This window comes from Pleurodeles waltl, chromosome 1_1 (genome assembly GCF_031143425.1).
Source record: "Pleurodeles waltl isolate 20211129_DDA chromosome 1_1, aPleWal1.hap1.20221129, whole genome shotgun sequence".
Lineage (NCBI taxonomy): Eukaryota > Metazoa > Chordata > Amphibia > Caudata > Salamandridae > Pleurodeles > Pleurodeles waltl.
In genome coordinates this window covers 506,144,733-506,165,114 of record NC_090436.1, presented here as the reverse complement: position 1 = coordinate 506,165,114, position 20,382 = coordinate 506,144,733, and the positions used below count along the sequence as shown (strand labels likewise).

General features: G+C 42.9%; 1 protein-coding gene across 1 annotated transcript in view; it reads right to left on the bottom strand.

Annotated features, from left to right (window-relative positions):
- ADGRV1 (adhesion G protein-coupled receptor V1) overlaps positions 1 to 20,382 on the bottom strand; it is a 2,003,619-nt gene that overhangs the window by 1,148,195 nt on the left and 835,042 nt on the right. Inside the window, exons 48-54 of the mRNA XM_069225272.1 lie at positions 20,132 to 20,239; positions 18,118 to 18,370; positions 17,688 to 17,822; positions 16,921 to 17,143; positions 7,084 to 7,288; positions 5,726 to 5,872; positions 935 to 1,190 (exon numbers count right to left, since the gene is read on the bottom strand). Coding sequence (XP_069081373.1) covers positions 935 to 1,190; positions 5,726 to 5,872; positions 7,084 to 7,288; positions 16,921 to 17,143; positions 17,688 to 17,822; positions 18,118 to 18,370; positions 20,132 to 20,239 — 1,327 coding nt within the window. The remainder of the gene's footprint in view (positions 1 to 934; positions 1,191 to 5,725; positions 5,873 to 7,083; positions 7,289 to 16,920; positions 17,144 to 17,687; positions 17,823 to 18,117; positions 18,371 to 20,131; positions 20,240 to 20,382) is intronic.

Here is a 20,382-nt window from a genome sequence, read left to right as displayed (position 1 = left end):
GTTAGCCGGCGTTAAAAATTTTGACGCACAACTGCGTTGGCTCAGTTGTGCGTCAAAAAGTATAAATATGGCCCATAGTCTCCAACTACATTTAGGCTGGAAACCCCCTACTTCTCAAAAAACCTAACATGAACTGTGATCACCAGGCCAACTTCCAAGGAATCACACATCTGAAATTCAAGCGTAAAGGCCTTATTTCGCCGTAACAGAGGCAACTGACATCTAAGTAAATATCTCATTTGACCCACAGAACATTATGCTTCCCACTGCTACCTGAGTGATCAGCAGTCTCAGGTCGTTTTCTAAAATATGACTTACTTGCAAGTAACTACCAAGGCTCTATCTACACGCCCACCTCACCTTGAATTATTCCTCCATCTCAAGATCTCAGGGATCATTTGTAATCTGAAAGCAGCACACTCATTAAACTCAAGGCAAAAATGCAGCAAGAAGAAGACAAGACAGCAAGACTTCTATTGCAATGCTCATAAGATCGAGAACTTTCTTTAGCACTAAGATCCAGAAAGCCTTCTCACTCCTCATCTTCAAGAAACTTCTTATCCACCAGTAAACCTCTGTATTACGGACCTCGCCTAGGAATTCCCCGTGTAATGCTTGTACCACTCCGGCAACCCTCTCAACCATGCTTCTCCCTTCCTCCTCCACCTCTGTACAGCAATCCATTATTTTGTAGCTAGGGTTGCACTATATAAAGCCTCATGTATAGATGTAACTTGCCTCAGAAACAAATGTGGCCAGTGCTCTGGATACCCCGCGCTGAATTCTGAGTCAGATACAGAAAATGAAGAGTGCAGCAACCTTAATGACTCGTGGGATCACTGTACAATGTAAAGCAAAACAACATTTTCCCTTCAGCTTTTGCTACGTTGATTATTTGCGAGCTATAGTGGGTAATTCTGTAAACATCACCTACCTTCTGGTTCTGCCACTCGTACAAAAAGAAAATCGGGGTGCCAGCCAACCACCCCATTCGGAGAGTCATTTGGTAAAATGACAAGCACAGCTCTTGCCTTTGTCTGGTCTAGGACAGCCCCTCTCGAAGAATCCAAAACCCCGATTGTGGTAACACGAGACAGTGTGACAGAAACTGTCTCTGAAAGTTCAGGAGCAGCGTCTGCAAGAACCGCCAGGGTGATCGTGGCAATCACCTGCCCTTCAGAAAACGTGACCTATACGTTAAACAAAGAATAGGTTATTACATTGTTGATGTGGGGATCCCGCATATTCCCAAACAAATTGATACACACATAACATTGATTGAAAATGAAAATGGCTGCCTCTCAATTAGTCAGTGACGCCATACACTATACTGGACATGCAACATCGGAAGAATGCATTTGTGAAAACGGTGATGGAGCAGATATGCTAATTTAGGAAATTTCTAATGATTAATGTGTGATTATTATTGAGAAAAATGTGTAGAGAAATTAATATTAGAAAATAACGTGTATAATCGAAAATTTGCCCACGGGGAGTGGTCACCATATGTATTAACAGATGCTAAATAATGAGAAGATCTATAAATATATATATATCTATATATATATATATATATATATATATACCTATATATATATATATATATATAAAACGTATTCATATATCACAACTACATGTATAACCTATGTTTTATGTTAATTCATATTCTTAAATTAGCTGGACTAAAGGCCTGGTTTCGCCGGGCCTGCTTGCTCATAACGTGGAGACTTCGAAAAGTTTGTGAGGACTGGTAATTGGAAGAAAGGACCTTGAAGTGTTGAGAGTTCAGATGGCTCTGCTAGATCATTCTGCAATGCACCAGCAGACAGGAGATGATGAAGACAATTTGATACAATTATGTGTAGTGTATGCTAAATGTACTTTCCCAGGACTTGAACAATAGAGGCACTGACTAAAGACTATGTATACAACAATTTTGTTACCTAAAGAGCCGGATGATGTTCTCATCACAAGAAGGACCAATCAAATTTATGGGGCTTGAAGCCCATGCAGAAATAGAGATTTGGTAAATAAAAACTATAGGTTAGAGTCATAACTTCCAACAAGACTGACCAATTAGTAATTAGTGGGATGGACTAGGGGACCCTAATAAAAATTCATGACAAGGGGAGCGAAATCAGAACTGCGAGGAGAAAGTTGATGACGTCAGGAGACGCTGTCCGAAGGGCTGATAATTGGGCTTATACTCTGTGAGCCTGATTTATAGCTGACTACTGATGACCTGGGGACGAAGACTGACTCGTTGCTGATCCATCCTGGATAGGTAGCTATGAAAATGTGACTGACAAATTTTGTGCCTTTTCTTCTAGCTGCCAACTGCGCTGTTTCTGAATAGATTTGCTCTCTTTAGATAGATTTTTCCAAATTAATGTTTTATCTAAATTGTTTTTCGCATGACGACCCACATGCTGATGCTAATCTTGGTTAGGTAGGCTGACAGGGGAGACGTTGACGGTGACAATGACTGACGAATTGAATAGCCGAATTACTCCATTATTGCTGATAATCACTGACTTATGATTTGCAGTGTTGCTTATGATTTTTTGGGAGAAAAATATTTTTCTTTGATGAATTAATAAAAGTTGATTAATAAAGGCAAGATTAACATTTGATAAGAATTGTAATCAATAGGGAATAAAACTGATTAACCTTTTCCATGAGTGATGGTTATTTCTGATTAGTATGGTTTTCTTTTTGGTTTTCTTAAGTGTTTGATATTGATTTATTGTTGTTGGTTATTGGTTCAGTGATCACTGCATGACTAGGATACTCCATGCGATTCAAAAGGTTCATCGACCTATATGCGTCCCCTTGTAAGTTTACTTATTAAGGACCGGGCGCGCTAGCAATAGCAAATTAAATACTTATGTTAAGAAAGACATCTTTTTTTTAGTGGTTAACAATATTCTACCTCCCTAGTTTACATCTTGTTCGAAGTGCCATTGTAAACATCACTTCTGTCGTGGAAGATTGTTTTTCTTGCTGTCGTGAACAACATTTGTTACACAGCCATAGAATCGAAGACTTCTTAAAGCCATTTTGCTAGTATCAAACAGCCAGGCTGCCTTGTTAATATTTCATGGCCCAATCTTTCTGCAGGTCCTAATTCTGTAAGTTCCGAACTATGTGGCCATACTGTTCCTTATCGTTTTTTTGGTGTGGGCAAAAAATGTAAAGTTATACTGAGGACATTTTAGATATAGAGGGTCTTTTTCTGGGCTCTGCCCTGTGCAATGTGTGTAGTAAGATTGCAATGTATGTGTCTTGTGCAGTAGAGGGGTTGTGGACGGACACACTCAACAGTCTAGGGCTTGATTCACATACCTACTTCCACCCTTAAATGAAACCTATGTTCAAATATGTGCAATTGCAGGCCAGATTCACATGCCCGATTGACAGAATAGGATTTTGTCATCATAATCAGGACTGGCTCACATGGAAAATGGTAGAAATGCTCTGTGAGCAAAGCTACAAGATGCATGGTGTGTATGTTTCTGGGTTTGGTTTACCTACAAACTCTCAAGCTTGTGGTTATCCTTAAATATATTACAGGTAGCTTCCTGTAATACTTACAAATGTACACCTCTGAAGAAAAAAAAATTCTCAGGATGGCAAAGGAATGGGGTCACCCACAAAATGAATGTCGATGTAATAATGGATGGAATTTCTCCCAGGGAATAACCTTTCATCTTGGAGATACAAGAAAAAAACGTTTTGTATGCAGAAACATTTTTTGCATGCAATTATACCTGGAATCTACAAGTGCTGCGCACAAAATTAACCAACCACACATATTTAGTGAGCTCCAAAACCCTACTTTAGATAGAGATAGAGGTGGTTTGAATGTGTGAGATCATGTTCACTCAGGTATATTTTTCATAATTTTAGACTAAGGTCCTCAGGGCATCAAATGATATAAAAGATACATCAGAACAGACTGCACATATAAGGAAGGTGCAGTTGGTTTGCCCTAGGTTCTATCTGTCCCTGCACAGGTGGCAAGTAGATCACATAAGTCTACTGTCTGATACATTGCTTTTAAACATGAGCTTGCACCCGTCATGAAACTCAGATGTCTCTTAAATCAATCCTGCTTTACTGTAATGTTTATTATTGCCTTTTCCCTTCTGATGATTCATTATTTAGGTTTAAGCTAAATATGTTTAATATATAAAAATGTATTGCTTTTCTTTAACTCATTGATACCATTTTAGCATCCATTTTGGAACGTGTACCAGGCAGCTCTTAAGGATGAAAGAGCTATCCTGTTCGTTCACTTACACTCAACCCATGGCACACAAGTTGTTTCTTTGATCATGCTGGACTAATGACAACGCATTGCAGATAATGTGCCTTTCAGTGATGTAAGACATGTTTCTGAAAGTTCAATGTTTTTAAATTTACAATGGTTATTTGTGCCTTGATAATATATAATGGTGTTATATAACGGATACCATTTAACAGTGATATATAATGGATAACCAGTTAAAATATCTCTATGGGGATCATTATGACCCTGGCGGTGAGTGTTAATGTGGCGGTACATACCTCCACATTATGAGAATGACGGTTTGGCTGCAGCCAACCCACCACTTCTCCACTCATACTGCCATGTCGGTATCAGCCACCGGGCCAGAGATGTCAATCTCCAGCCTGGCGGCCGGCCCAGTACCACCGGCCGCATTATGAGCCTGCCTACCACCATGGTTTTTGTGGTGTAAGCAATGCCAGGAAACCATGGCAGTAGGCCCTACTGGAGACAGGGAACTGGCTCCCCCACCACCCCAACACACAACTGACACCCCCATACCCCCCTCCATCCAAACCCCCACCCCCATACACACACTAACCCCCCCACACCCAACATTCAAATACACCCCCACCCCCTGATCCAAACACGCACACACCCACCCCCTCCGATCATCACTCCCACCCCCCCACCCCCACTGATCATCACACACACCCCCATACATGCACTCACTCACAGACATGCATCACGCATGCACCCAATCACTTACACTAGCATGCATGCATTTATACATGCATACTTCCAGACATGCTCGCACACATTCTTACACACAATCACACTGACATGCAGACATGCACTCACTTCACCATTCTTACATGCATTCACTCACATGCATACAACCACGCAAACAACACAACACACACAGACCCATTCACACACTCACTCACACATTCATGCACAGACGCACACACACAACACCCCCCCACCCGATCACCCTCCAACCTTCCTCCCCTGTCGGAAGCCCGACTTACCTTGAGCAAGGAGGTGTTTTGGCAGGGAAGGGGTGCTGCTACCGCCAGCAGCGCCCCACCAGCAGAACACAACTAGACCGTATTACTTGTCATAATATGGCTGGTGGCGTTCTACTGGCGTGGCAGTGCTGGTGATAGCAGGGCCACCTTACCACCATCCGCCACCATGAACACTGCCGGATTTCTGTCCTTCTTGTGGCGGAAGTCCGGCAGTGCTCATAATATGGTTATGGATATGGATGGCAGACGCAGTGGCAGTATTTTGACGGCTGTCACCGCAGCAGAAGGCAGTTTCTTCTGCCAATGTCAAAATGACCACCAATGAGTATTCTCTGTTCTAGTACTGTATGAACATTCTAAGTACATTCCAAGTACGAATCGTAGTTCAAACCAAGTATGAAATAACGTTTTACAGGCTTCCTACCACTCCTGCAGCTGGCGAAACATCACTGACGCTTCCACTGGCTGTCCATTCCACTGTAACTCTTCCAAATGTTCCTCTTAAACGCTCAATACTGAAGGTTACCAAATTGTCTTGTTCCAACTCCTCAGCTTGTTTTAACAGAGAACTCTGTCAATAAATAAAAATGAGAATATCAGTAGAATTACTCAGAGATCAATAACTTTTCTAACAGAACAAAAGAGAAGACTTTTATTTGCATATGCTGAGCTAGGAATCTACTCAATCTTTTTTGCCCTGTAATCCTTTGGTGTGCTGGCTAGCATAACTGCACATGATTACACCTTCCAAATAGACAGTGTGTCTGTGATACAAAATGTAGACTACTCTAGCATTTCTTCTGTTCCTACCTAGTGGGCATTTGGCCTGTCTTTTCATGCTGTTCATGCATCAGAAGCAAGTCTGAATTGCGTATGGCCGGCCTTTGTCTAAAGAGGCATAGTGGGCAAAACGATGGACTGGAATGTAGGACTGGGTAGATACCAGTGGTTAAGACTCACTTAAACTATTCGCCAAAACATTTTTGCTGCATGAGATACCCTTAGTGTGGAGGATATTCCCAGGAGTGAGTCATGTACTCACTGTGCCATTGGGCTCACACTGCACTTCATTGATGAGGCCCAACAAGGATGAAACCTAGCTCGAGTTCCATATGTTCCCGGCTGCTGCGATCTAGCCTGTTGGTGCTGATTTGGCTGCTCCTATTGGACCATGGCCAAGTCGAAATTGCATACTGGCAGTCCCTGCCTAGAGTAGCAGACTTGGCAAAAATACAATGGACTGAAATGTGACCCAAGTAATTATTACAGACTGAGATCAATTCAAGCAGTTCACACACCACTTTTCACGTTTTTCGTTCAGTTCATGGAACCGTATTACACAAGAAATGTTAGCAACTGTCCAATCATGCTACAAACTAAGACCAAAGGAATATTGTAACTTATTTTTTTACAGTAAATGCTGTTATGGCTTGAGTTATGAAAAGGCATAAGCTACATCCAATCACAGGATTGTCCAAATTTTAAGGTGTGAGGGAAGAAGAAGGAATAGGTTCTTAAAATATGAACTCATGGCCATTCTACACTCTGATGGAACTCTTCCAGGCAGTGGAGTCTAAATTAGTCCATAGAATGCAATAGATATGGAAGCAGAGGTTATACAATTATAATTACATAACGTCTTCTACAAATGTAGACATTTAATAGGCACATAACAGGCACATAAATAACATTTTACATTTTATGATCTTTGATTTAAAAATATAAAAATAAGTATTAATAAATGCATTTTTAAATAAAAACAATAACTCTGCAAATATTTACCTGGGTAAATCCAATTACTCCATGAGCATCATCATTGGATGGTATAATTATTGTGATATATCCATTTCCACCAATCTCCGCCCCTCCTTTGGCATTTTTCAGTCTAACTCTGAAGGATTCATTATCCTCTGGGATGTTGTCATCAAGAACATTGATGGCTACGACCATTTCACGGTCTCCAGGTTCAAATTTCAATTCACCTGAGCTAGCAATGAAAGAAAAGTAGACCGAATTAAAATATATAAAGGTTAAAACATTGTCAATATGTATCCCATACACTACGTAGTGGATGAGGCTTGCACATTGAAGCTGCCCTTTCGAAAAAATACCTGTGTTAGCACATCTGACCTTAATAAGTAAACTTACAACAGGACGCGAATAGGTCGATAAACCTTTAGACTCACAATTAAGATGATCCCACCATAATTCCAGTACATGCAGATCAACAATCAATAACCAATACACAATATCAATAATTAATAATAATCAATGACATTTATCAATCAATGGAGTTAGTAACTGTCACGCACCATGACCTTTCATTCACGAATAAAATACCCATATCATCACCTGGAGATTTGTATATCTTTCTACCATTTTTTTAAATTATGTGTGTATTCCCTTTGCCTTCTAGTAACAAATGTTACTCTATTATATATCCTTTTTGATTGATTTAAAATATTGACTTTTTAGTGGCACCAGTAAATGCACATTTACTATTTTTCCAACTCAGTTCTCCTCTGCTCCGTGGGACAGCCTGGGAAAGTGTCTGTAAAAGGTACCTTTGAAGTGCAGGGGAAAATTTTGGTTAGCATCTGATGCAGATTAATGGAAGATCTGAGCTGTTCATCCACAATGCTGTCATGAACAATACAGGATTCTGGCCTGCAAAGTCTGTTGGGGGATACATCTGCCACAAAAAACTCTCAAACCATGCAGTACATCACAATATACCAAAGATGGGAGTGCAGAGTTTATACCTATTCAGGGGTTTGATTTGGATTACTAACCACAGGCATTCTATTTCTTCAGTAAACAACTCATACTTGGCCCACTAGGAGTGGGAACATGTCAGGAGGATTCTTTGATACAATAATGTTTTCTGGCTTTGCAGATGAACACAGAAAATCTGTTACTTCACCTGTCAGGATCTTGGTCATTGAAGATCTGAATCGGGGAGAGACGTTTTTCTAGAGTTTTCACATGGCTATTTTGATACAGCTCTGCTGGGACAACCCAGTGTCCAAAAGGCTTGAGAAGGTCCAGTAACAAAGAGGGTCTCTGACTAGTTCAGATGGTACCATTTAACTCTGTGGTCAGTACAGACAAAAACAGCTTCAATAACTACTCAAGATGTCCATCTTACTTAAAGTTTGTTTTGCAGAAAATGTGGTTCTTGTGTAAGACAAAAGCCCCACATTTGTAGGTTCCAGAGAATCAAGTTGAATAAGAAACCTCCATTCAGTGCTTAATTTGTGAAGGAAGATTATTGGTGCCTGGAGCTCTGCTCAGAAGCAGGTGGCCTGTGCAATTAAATGTCAGCATGGGGAATATTTCATGATCAAACACTCTCTAGCCTCTTTGCTCACACTTGCAGGCTCCTGATTTCCTGCTAGTGATGTTTTTTCCATCTTTGTCTGATTTTCGTTTTTTTTCTTTCCCCCCTCTCTTCGTCTCCTAAACTAAGTGCCAGTAGCTCCTAGCGACAACCAGTAGCTCAAATTAAGCAATGTCTCTATTGTGCAAAGGGGTAATTTGATCAAAAGCTACACATCCTTGCCCTACTGACAGCATTTGCTCTGCTGAAAAATGTGTTTGCCATGGATCTGCCATCATGCCATCTGATCATTACCATCATCACTAATCCATCTAAATAGTGGCAAACTACAACCCACGCGGCCGAGCGTGCCAGCTTCGCCCGCTTACGGATTCCAGGCGGCTTGGCAGAGGAGGCCCAACAGGCGAAGACAAGGAAGGCAGACAAGACTCCCATCCTCCATCGCGGTACAGTTTATCCTCTTTAGACAGCACCACTCAGCATATTAATTCAAGGCCTGTGGTGCCTGGGAGACACACCGGATTTATGGATGAATGAATGGCGCTGTTATCACCCCGCGCCAACTGCTCCTTCTTGAGAGACTCCTAACACATGAGAGTGTCGTCTACCTGAGACTAAGGCAGGGAATTGAGCAACAGAATGGGAGACCCTACCCAATAATGCTACTCTTGGAATTTACCCCAGCCTTCTGCTGCTCAGTGAAATGGAGGTGCGCACTGGTAAGCCTTCTTGGTTCTGAGGCAGATAACAGCCACCCTTCCCCCCCCGGTCTGGAGACAAAACCGACTTCATAGGGGCAGAAGTGGTTGGCCCCCAGGACAGGTTGCTGACCTTCTCCCCCCCCCTTTTTGGGGGCCACAGAGACGATTGACAAGGTTACATACAGACCTTAGTCCATTGCTGCTCCCGTGTGAGAACACCCACTACAGGACCTCTATATCACTGAGAACCAAGAAGAACTCCACCCAGCCGTTAATGATGATGAAAGACAGACACACGTGGAGCTCACAGGCTAATAAAATAGTGCAATATACTGTCCAGAGCCAAGATATGCCTGTAGAGGGGACAAGGGCCCCCCTCGCACTCAGAAATCCTTGCAGCAATTCATGTCACATGAGAAGCACTCAAAACCAAAATGGACTTGATGGCAATGAATATTACCACCTAACTTGGATCTCCGGAAGGTGGTGGACAGTCACTACCACAGAAGGCAAACTCGTAACACTTAAAACCAATGTTCAGGACTTGCATGCCACAGTGGAGGACCTACGCAACTTGAAAACCATTTAGAAGATGCGAAGGGCTGCTCCAGGCGTAGTAACCTTCAATTCTTAGGGTTCCCGTAGCGCTTTGAGGGACCCTCTGCAGAATTGCTTATGGAGGATTGGATCTAATCTGTAATGCCCTCTATACATCTATCAACATTTCTCTCCTTAGGAAGAGCCCACAGATCACTTGGTCTGGAGCCGAGACCAGGAGCCCCACTGTGGGATATGATTGCAAGACTATTCAACCATCGGGATAGGGATCATATCCTCCATTATGTCCAAACTCATGCCCCCCCCCTCCAGTATGATGGTACTCCCATTTAAATCTTCTTAGGTTGTACTAGGAGAGTACAGGAACTTCTGAGGCAATTCCTGGTGGTCAAGCAAAGAATGAGAGACCATAATCTCAAATACATCCTGATCGTCCCAGTGTGACTGCAAGTCCAGCATGACAGCAAGACACACTTTTTTAATACCCCGAGGAGGCTACTGACTGACTAGACTCCTTAGGTCTTGACAGCAGAGTGCAGCTGTGTGAGTGTGAAGCCCCTGGTGTAAGAAATGCCAGAATACCTGTGGTCAATGGGGGTGACATGGGGGTCGCCTACACGACAACAGGATGCACTCCAGCTACGCACTGTGGATCGCATTGTTGTGGCTGAAGATGGGACACTGTGCGAGGAGTGTACCACCATTAAAACACGTAATTCTTTTACTCCATTAAGCCAACTCCCAGAATCATTAGAAGAGGACACCTCGCCTCTCTGATCATCCACAGACTACATGTGATGAATGTTCTAGATTGCGGCTGCCAGTTAACACAAGGACCCAGACAGAAGATACCTAGAGTGGGGACGCAATGCATAGGTGGAGACCGCAATTTGAGCTTTTTTCCTTCTATGACTGTTATATAATGCTTGATATCTTTGTGAAGGGTGACACAAGAATTCCAGGAAGGTGGAATTCTGGGGGACCACGACGAACAGGGGTTGGAGGTCCTGGATAGATTCTACACTAACTAAACACATCACTACTACATACACTTAACCTTTCACATAGGGAATTGGGGCAGGGTTCATCAATTCCAAGGAGGTGTAGCTGGGTTCCTGGAGGAGGAAGGCCACTGCCCAAGGGGGGGTATTGGGTTGAATTATATGGTTATTATGTCTGGGGATTGTTTTTAGCCTGGCGAGGGACAGGATTAGCCAGTTATTTACTGGATTTTTGGAGAAATTCGTAGACACATGATTGGTTCAACTATGATAGCAAAGCTTCCAAAATGAGGTATTAGGGAAAGTGTTACAGGGTGGCCATCACTGGGACCGATTCAGACAATTAAACTGCTGAATCTGTCAGGGAAGACGTGAGAATCACATTATACGTTTATGACATGGATTGTATGTGGCCTGGGGAGCCAGATGAAACATAACAGAGTGATAAGTTACCTGAGGGGCTATGAAGTTGCCATCGCATGTCTGCAAGAGACACCCTTGTGGGGAAATTGTATATAGGTACTGCAGAGAAGGTGGCGAGGAACGTTACTAGCCACATCATATTCTGGCTGCACCCAAGGCACCCTGATATGGATTGCCCCGGGGACCCCGTTTCAATCCACCAGGATAGTCGCAGATTTAGATGGCCAGTATACTATTCTAGAAGAGATGCTAGTAACCCATGCAATATGTATTATTAATGTCAATGCATCCAACACTGATGATAGAGATTTTTTGAGGGCAGTGATCCGAGCAGCCCAGATCACTCCTGATGCTGAAGTAATCCTCACTGGAGATTTTAATTGTGTGATTAATGGGAAAATCGATAGAGACTCCCCCCAACCCCCACCGGGAGGGCTTTAAACCCCAAGCCTCAGCAGCACTCCTTCAAAATATACCCAACTTGGGACTTTTAGACTTGTGGCAACATCGCCACCCTCAGGCCCAAACCTACTCCTGTTACACCCCGGCCAGAGAAACACACATGCGCCTCAACTACTTTCTCTTACAAGCAGAAGCTGCCCATAGAGTATCTAATGTTCAATACTTGGCATGCTACATCATGGATCAATCTCCGCTCCTCCTAACATACACCCTCTATAGAAAGCCACTGGGGGTACCACTCTGGGGGCCACATGTAGAATCCCTCTCAGATCCAGCATTCCACGATAAGACAGCCATCTCATGAACCCATTAGTTTGAGGACAACTGGGGATCGACTGAGATCTGTGCCACAGAATGGGACACCATGAAGGTGGTAGTGAGTGGGTTGTACATGGCCGCCACTGTTGAGGTGTGAGGCAAACTGGAGCAAGACCTTTCCAAACAATACATAGAACTAGAGAGGTTGGAAAAATGACTCATTAATGACACCTCGCTTAAGCCAGCCTGAGACAGACAAAGACATAAAGGGGGTCATAACGACCCTGGCGGTGTTTTGGGGAAAGGTACTGCCAACAGTACCACTCCGTCCGGCAGGGTGGTAACAGCCGCCGGACTAGAGAGCTCGGTCTCCAGCCAGGTGGCCGTCACAATCCCACCCTCGGGATTATGACCCCGCCTACCGACATGGTTTTCGTGGAAATCTTACCGCCAAAAAAACCATGGCGGCAGGCACTATCAGTGCCAGAGAATTCATTCCCTGGCACTGATAGGGGTCTTCCCACCCCGTACCCCTCCACAGAGTCCTCCCCCACCTTTCCCCTCCCTCTTCAACCCCCACGACATCCACACACCCACACACGCACACATACACACACGCATACCCACATCCATCCACGCATGCACACATACATACCCACACATCGCAACACACACTGACATACATTGTGGCACACATGCATTCACAACACACAACATACACGTACACTCACATTCAGTCATTCACACACGTATTCCACGCAACCCACACACACAACACCCCGCTACCCCCCTCTCCTGTCAGAGAACCCAAATTACCTGCTTGCAGGGGGTACTCCGGCAGGAGACAGGATGCAGCGCTGCTGCCAGCAGCAGCGTCCGTCAGCAAAACACTGCCAGGCTGTATCATGGAATATGATATGGTAGGCGGTGTTTTGCTGGCGTGGCGCTGCTGCTGGCAGCAGCGCCACCTTACCGCCGCCCGCCATCCGCCGCCATGACCGTTGACAGAATTCCGCCAGCCTTCTGGCGGAATTCCATCTATGGTCATAATGCAGTTGGTGGCTGGTAGCTGGTAGCCACGGTGACGGTATGTTGGCGGCTGTCGCTGTGGCGGTAGGTGGCATTTGACGCCAATGTCATAATGAGGGCCAAAGAGAGTGAGCTGTGGGGCCAGCTAGAAAAACTTGGTAGGAAACAGGCGAGACAGAGCTGGTATTTTGAAGGGGACCAGGCAGGAAGATTGTTTGGACCAACTGATTAGATTGGAAATGGTTCCCCTACATATTCTTTCTATAAAAGATGATAAGGGTTGTACGCTTTACTCAACAATTAATTAATGAGGTCTTCGCCACACACTTGGGAGCAATATACTCACAACCACAACTTCCAGGCACAAATGAAGAATTGGGAATCTATTTAAATCAACTACCATTACCATGTCTCTTCCACAACAACCAAACAACATTAGGGGCTCCTATAAACAAACAGAAGCTGGTGGAAGTATTACAGTTTTTAAAAATGGGCAAATCCCCAGGGAACGACGGCTTACTTTACGAATTTTATAAAAACCTTCCCAAACATGTTACTAGACAAATTAGTGGAAGTGTATGTGGAGGCCTTCAAAACGTGGGTCCTCCCAAGTTCCATGAAGGAGGCCTTAATTACTTTAACACCAAAGGGACCAGTTAGAAATGGGATCTTGCCAAACCATATCAACGTTAAACGCTGATCTTAAACTTCTCAGTCGTGTCCTGGCTGCCCGACTTCTTCCACACCTTCCCCCTTTGATCCATAAAGATCAATCCGGGTTTATTCCCGGGAGGAACACTCTGAGGAACCTAAGCAGGCTGACCCATGTGATCCAGGAGCCTCATGCAAGAGGGAAGCTACGCACTAGCTTTTCTGGATACAGAACAAGCCCTTGACTGTTTCCACTGGGAATATGTATTGAGGTTCCGGGAGAAAGCAGGGCTCAGATCCTCATATTTTAGCTGGGTCAAACTACTATATGCACGCCCACAGGCGGAGGCTACCTCTCAGTAGACTTTGTCCTCCAGCATGGCACAAGACAAGGGTGCCCCCTATCTCCAATAATATTTGCTATTGCTATGGAACCCATAGCTTGTAGACTTAGATACGCATTGACAGGTTGGGGCATTAGGGTGGAACTACAAAGCACATTGTAGCGCTATACGCGGGTGATGCTATGATACATGTGAGATGCCTTGACATCTCGGTCCCAATACTATTAAATGTAATGTAGGAATTCAGGGAATTCTCAATTCCAAAAACCAATGTAAGGAACTTGAACCTATTCCCGCTGGGGGACATGGTAGGCCAGGTGTCAGAGGGCAAGGTTTTGGGAGGCTTCCGGTGGAAAACAGATGGGGTCAAATATCTAGGCATACACATTCCATATGATGAGCGCAAATTCTTTGACCACAACCTGGCTCAGTGATTATGAAATTAAAGCCATCCATATAGTTCAGGAATACATCACATCTTTTCCTAATGGGGAACATAGCCCTGCTGAAAATGGTAGCACTACCATGATGTCTGTATGTCATGCAGGAGTCCTTGCTTGAAATCCCAAACTCAGTCTTTCGGGAGATAGACAGTCCAATAATTGACATCCTGTGGAATAGCAAACGTCATAGGGTAGGACCTGACCACTCTATAAAGAGAATGGGAAAAGGGCGAGCTAGAGGTCCCTGATTTTCAGATGTACTATTTAGCCACCCAATAAGAACACACAGTACATTGGCTAGATGGGGAGCCCATTTTGGAAACAAAACTGTTAGAGGGAACACCTGGAGCCTACCAAATGGGAGAACTTCTGGTGATGGGAACACACATACCCCAACACTCCCGCCTCTGATCCAGTTAATGGGTAGAGTGTGGGAGAGGGTAGTCAGAAGAGTCTTTAAGAGGGTGCCATACACTCTGGATCTTGATATCTGGATTATACCACTCTTTATCCAAATGAAACAGGTAATGTTGGTGTCTAGGTGGCACAAGGGTGGTTGTATGATGATATCTGCTCTCTATCTCGATGACAGATTAATTGTGTTCCAACAAACCCAAGACATGTTCACTGTGGGGGAAGGTCAATTTTTGCAATTCGCAAAGCTTGCGGCGATAACTCAGCAGTTGTGGCCTACATTCCCTGATGAACTTGTGCCCACTCAAACTTTGGTAACTCTGCTGGGATGGCAGGAGGGCACCAACTCATCACTCATCTGCAGCATGCCCTAAGGTCAGACAGAGCACTGCCACCACTGATGGTAGAGATACTTTGGTATTCACACATGGATCAAGCATTGACCTCAGGGTAATGGGCCAAGGTACATAAAGGTGTTAGGGAAGTGGCTGTCTGTGCCCAATTTAAGATGGTCCAATATAATTTTATACACATGGTGTAACTAACCTCCAAATATATGCATGCTATAAATCCCGCATGTGACCATAACTGTCCTAAATGTGATAGAGAAGAAGCAGAGTACCTACACCTAGCATAGAGTTGCAAAAATATGTTTTTTTGAGGGGGAGATCCTGGTGCAAATGAGAGCAGCAATGAGTAGGGTAGTTCCATTTGAGATTAAATAGTATTGCTTGCTGTTACTCCTACCAAAGAACCCAGCCAAAAGGTTGAGTAGGAGGCTTATGGTGTTGGGTCTAGTGTCACAAAATGATGCATCTCCATTCACTGGGTGAGCCCAAGGGCCCCGAAGAGGGCTTTTTGGGAAGCAGATATGATAGAATGGGCGGGAGCCAAAGAGGTACATCTGCGAAGGACCAGAAAAGACTAAAAAGCACAGGAAATACTAAGGGCATGGTCGGAAATTACAAAAACCCTACTCGAATACGACAGTACGCATCTCAACACCTGTCAATCTAGGAAGACCAGACTGGAATGACAACACAGATCATAATGGAGAATGGTAATCGATTTGGGTACTCACATACAGATGAGCATGATAGCTGTATGAAACAGTGTGAATATGGCTAAATCCTGTGTCTACTGTTGGAAAATGACGGAACTCTAATGGAAGCGTAGGGGTGTGGGTTAGGGTGGGAATATGGGAGTTATAACAATATGCAGGTTTTATTGATGACTTGTTAAGTTTATTCATCAGATTTCCAGTTATCTTGATGTACAGTGATGCTATTCGGCTGATTTGGTGACCAGATGATGTAGCGTTTAATAAACAAATGAATAACAAAAAAAGGAGTCAGTGTGTTTCCAAAATCTTCTGCACATCTAAGCTACATAGAAAAAAGTGACATGGAAACGGTTGGAAAATGCACCAGAACCTCTAATGAAAATGAAAGCTATATAACGGGAGAACATTTTCAAAAGATAAATCAAACTATAATTGTGAAATTACTCATGTGCATGTTCTACACAGTATTCTTGACTAACTATTCATGAAATACTTCATTAAATATTTACACAAATATGTGGCATAAGTACATGTACAGTTGGAAAACCATGATTTTCAACAGAAGCAGAGTATGCATGCATGAATGTAAACACTTTTGAATCAGTTAACTGTTGCAAATCATGAACATGTATGAGCCTATCTAAGTCATACTGGAGCCTATTCACAAAGGCTTTCGCGATTACAGCTGTACTCTTGAATAGTCTTTTAAATACTACTATATGTTTTTTTTAAATTGGCCCGAAACACCCAAATTGGAAATACAAAAGAAATATTCACACAACGTTTATATACCACTAGTAGATACAGAAATAAGTTTGGCTTCTTCACACATGTTCAAAAAGATGCTGAAAACAGTGCACTAGTATTTCATCAAGAACACCCATTATCAACTAATAACTAGAAAAACATAAGTTACAGTGTTGTGCATTTACCTGGGTATATAATCAGATTGGTTAGAGATGGTGACAAGCTCATAGATATGTGAGTAGTTATTTCCTGCTAGTGCAATTAGGTTTTTGGTTGAGTTGAAGGACCTCACAGGAACAGACACCAGCTGGTTGGCTGATGGAGCTTCAAGTGCCAGAGAGAAGCGACTTGTTTCCGAGGTCCAAGAGTAAACGGCAGACGCATTCTTGCCAGCCAATAGAATCTGGACTGAAAATAAGTACAAAAATACATCACTGTAGATTATATGTTCAAAGTCAGTGACCGAATCTACTTAATATCATATACACTTATCAACATACTATTTCATGTAACACAATGCACCACCCAATATCATTAAAGCCAGTGCTTAATCTGTGCTTGTTGTTTCCGGTGCTGAGCACCGACACTTATTTTTGAGGGCCGGAGCTTATTCTTCTGCCTCAAGCATTTGCTGCGAGCAAAAGGCACATATGGGAAAGACGGAGGAAGTGAAAAACGAAAAAGCGCCACAAAGGGAGAAAGAAGAACTCTGCAAGAGTGAGCTGAAGGGGTAGGGAGTGTCTTTAAATGGATTGAAGAGGCACGAGATGGCTTCAGGATTACGCTGCCTCAGTATTCTATGTGCCCACATTTAATTGCAGCAGCCGTGTGTTTAAGAGGAGGGCTTTGGGCACTGGCACGTTTTTATTTACAAATTAAGCACTGATTAAAACACACACGGCTCACAAAACTAACAGAATCAAAACATGTACTTTTGTAGAAAAAAACATACCAAACCCAGAAGGAGGAGTAAAGGTGTGAATCATTTTTAAATCAATGAAAGGAATCGACTGAAAATGCCTGAAAAATGGCTGTCCTGTCTTCCAGACAAACACTTCACATGTTGTTCTGGCTCCTGCGATTGAGGCTGAGAAGACATATCCAATGGATCGATTAGTCATTGAAATACAGAAACAGTAAATTTTATAAATGTCCACATGAAAGGGCAGTCAATCCCACCTGGTTTCAATCCTTATGTAGTGCATGTTTGTGTAAATATTCACTTAATACAACATGACAGCAATACCAGCATCCTTTCAATTGCATATATAACAAATAATCATATGTGTGCACAAATTGTTCTCAGTCAATATACAAAGGAGGGGGCAGGGACAATTAGCTGGTGTTGCTCAGTTACAGCTTTACTCACTTGAGAAACATACCTTTAGCAAACAGCAGGTAGATGTCTCCTCCGGATGGCACAGCTTCTACCTGTATTGTTTCATTGACTGGCACTTCCCGTGGATTTCTAAACTCGTTGTTCCACCAAGTGTATAGCAGGGAGTTCTGGCTTGTGCTCGTTGGGGAAACAGCCATGTAAACCTCACCTCCTCTATGCAGCAATGCTATTCGGACCATACCATAACTAGAGAGGTTTTGATGTAGCACAAAAAGACCATTCATCCACTTGAAAACCTATAGCAAGATGAACCAAAGAGTCTTATGCAATATTTCATACATAGCAATCACAATAATGTATTAATGTATTAGAGCCCCAGCCTCTATTGAAGTAAGGAATATGTTATGTATATTTGTATAGTTCTATTCACCCATAAGGGTATTGAGGCTGTTTGCAGGTGGATTAGCAGCTATTATTTGAAAAGCAAGGGTGTCAGCTTTTTGCGTAACGTAAGAAGATAAGAGGATTCCTTGATGTGGTGTGCAAGGTTGTTCCATGCCTTGTGAGAGGTGTAGGAGAAGGTGCAGCCTCTGGTCGCTTTGTGGATGCAGGGTACATGTGCTAGTGGAAGTCCAGCCTACCGGCAGTGCCTGGGAGGTAGGCTTAAGTGTATGCAGCTCTTGAGGTAGGCAGAGCCAGTGTTATGTAGTGCTTTGTGTGTGTATATGTGAGGAATTTTAACTGGGTACGTTCGTGTATGTGCACCAGCGAAGTTCTCTGAGAGGTGGCTTGATATGTGTGCGGTGATGTAGGTTAAGGATGAGCTTTGCTGCAGAGTTTTAGATGGTTTGAAGCCCCATATGTAATGGTATTGATTGCTCACTGCATTTTGTGTCTTGCTTTGTTGGGTGTAATGTTAAAAAACACTTCTGGAAGTTATCAAGCCTCATATTGCCTCATAACAAGGTACATTTCAAGACTGATAAAGGAAACTGAAAGGTTGACATCTCTCCAGAGTAAAGCGCATATTCCCAAATGTATCATAAAAACATAACAGGTTTCTGAAATATTTAGAAATGGGGCCGAATGACATATTTCAAAACTTTTAGGTCTGCCACAGAACACAAATATTATCTGTGAATCAGAAAATTGCAAAGTAGAATCCATTAATGACTTGCAGAAGCATATATTTCCCACAGGAGAATGGCGTGGCCTAGACAGTTATAGTTATGCGTTATCTGCACCCCATACAAGACCTTTCAATAGTGTGTAAGGAGAGTGGCTACTGAAGTGAGTTCCATTTACAACGCATGTGTTACCTTGAAGCTACAGTTGAGCAGGAGCTAATCACCTGTGTCTCAACATATTCACAGTCTACTCCTGTTCTTCCTCATGTGCCTCCAGGATAAATGTGCTCATCTCATGTGGTTGGCACCAACTCGGTTCATACTTTAGATGCCTATACATAGCTAAGTGCAGCTACAACCAGGAGCGAAGTCCAAGGCCCAAGATGTGTTATGGGAGGTCATAGCAGAGCGGTGAGCAAAACACAGCAGGACAGTTGCGATGTTAGAGATGGTTAATTTCATCATCAACTACTTTCAAGCTGCCAGATCCTTTTTTTTAAAACTTATGTTTCTTGTTGTTTTGGAGATTTTAATGTGGATATTCCCCTCATGCTTTATCACAGCAGCAAATAATTTTACTCCAGTGCCATCACACTGCTATCTCACAATTATGTACTATCAGATAAGACATGATTATTTATGAACCTGTGTTTCCACTGGAAAATGGTAATGTTTCTCAAAACTGTAAACCACCTATTTTTTAAAGCATACAATTTGAGGAACTCTGCTGATTTTTCAGGAGTATTAGAAGGTTTGCCACGGAGGAGAAAATTATTTTTCGACACATACCTCTTGTTCAGCAAAATGGTTGGTCTTTGTTTCTATATATCAAATAACGCAGCAAAAAACTAGGCTAGAACCTAACAGGACACTAATCACAAACATGTAATATGTAGTTTGAGGTGTGCCAAACATATCTGAAGAACTAACCTGGGAGGTTTCTGGAATGGCCATCCTACTGGCTATGACCAAATAGTCTTCGTCACCTGAAGAAAAGTGTTTTACATCGCTGGTTTCTGGGACAGATAATGTCTGTACCTACAGTAGAAACAACAATGTTAAACTATGTCACAAGCACCTTTATTGGTTAAGGTGAATGGCACTCATTCATACATTCCAATGTTCCAGCGTAACATGAGGGTCCAATGTAACAATACAAAATGAAATATTAAAAAATTAAC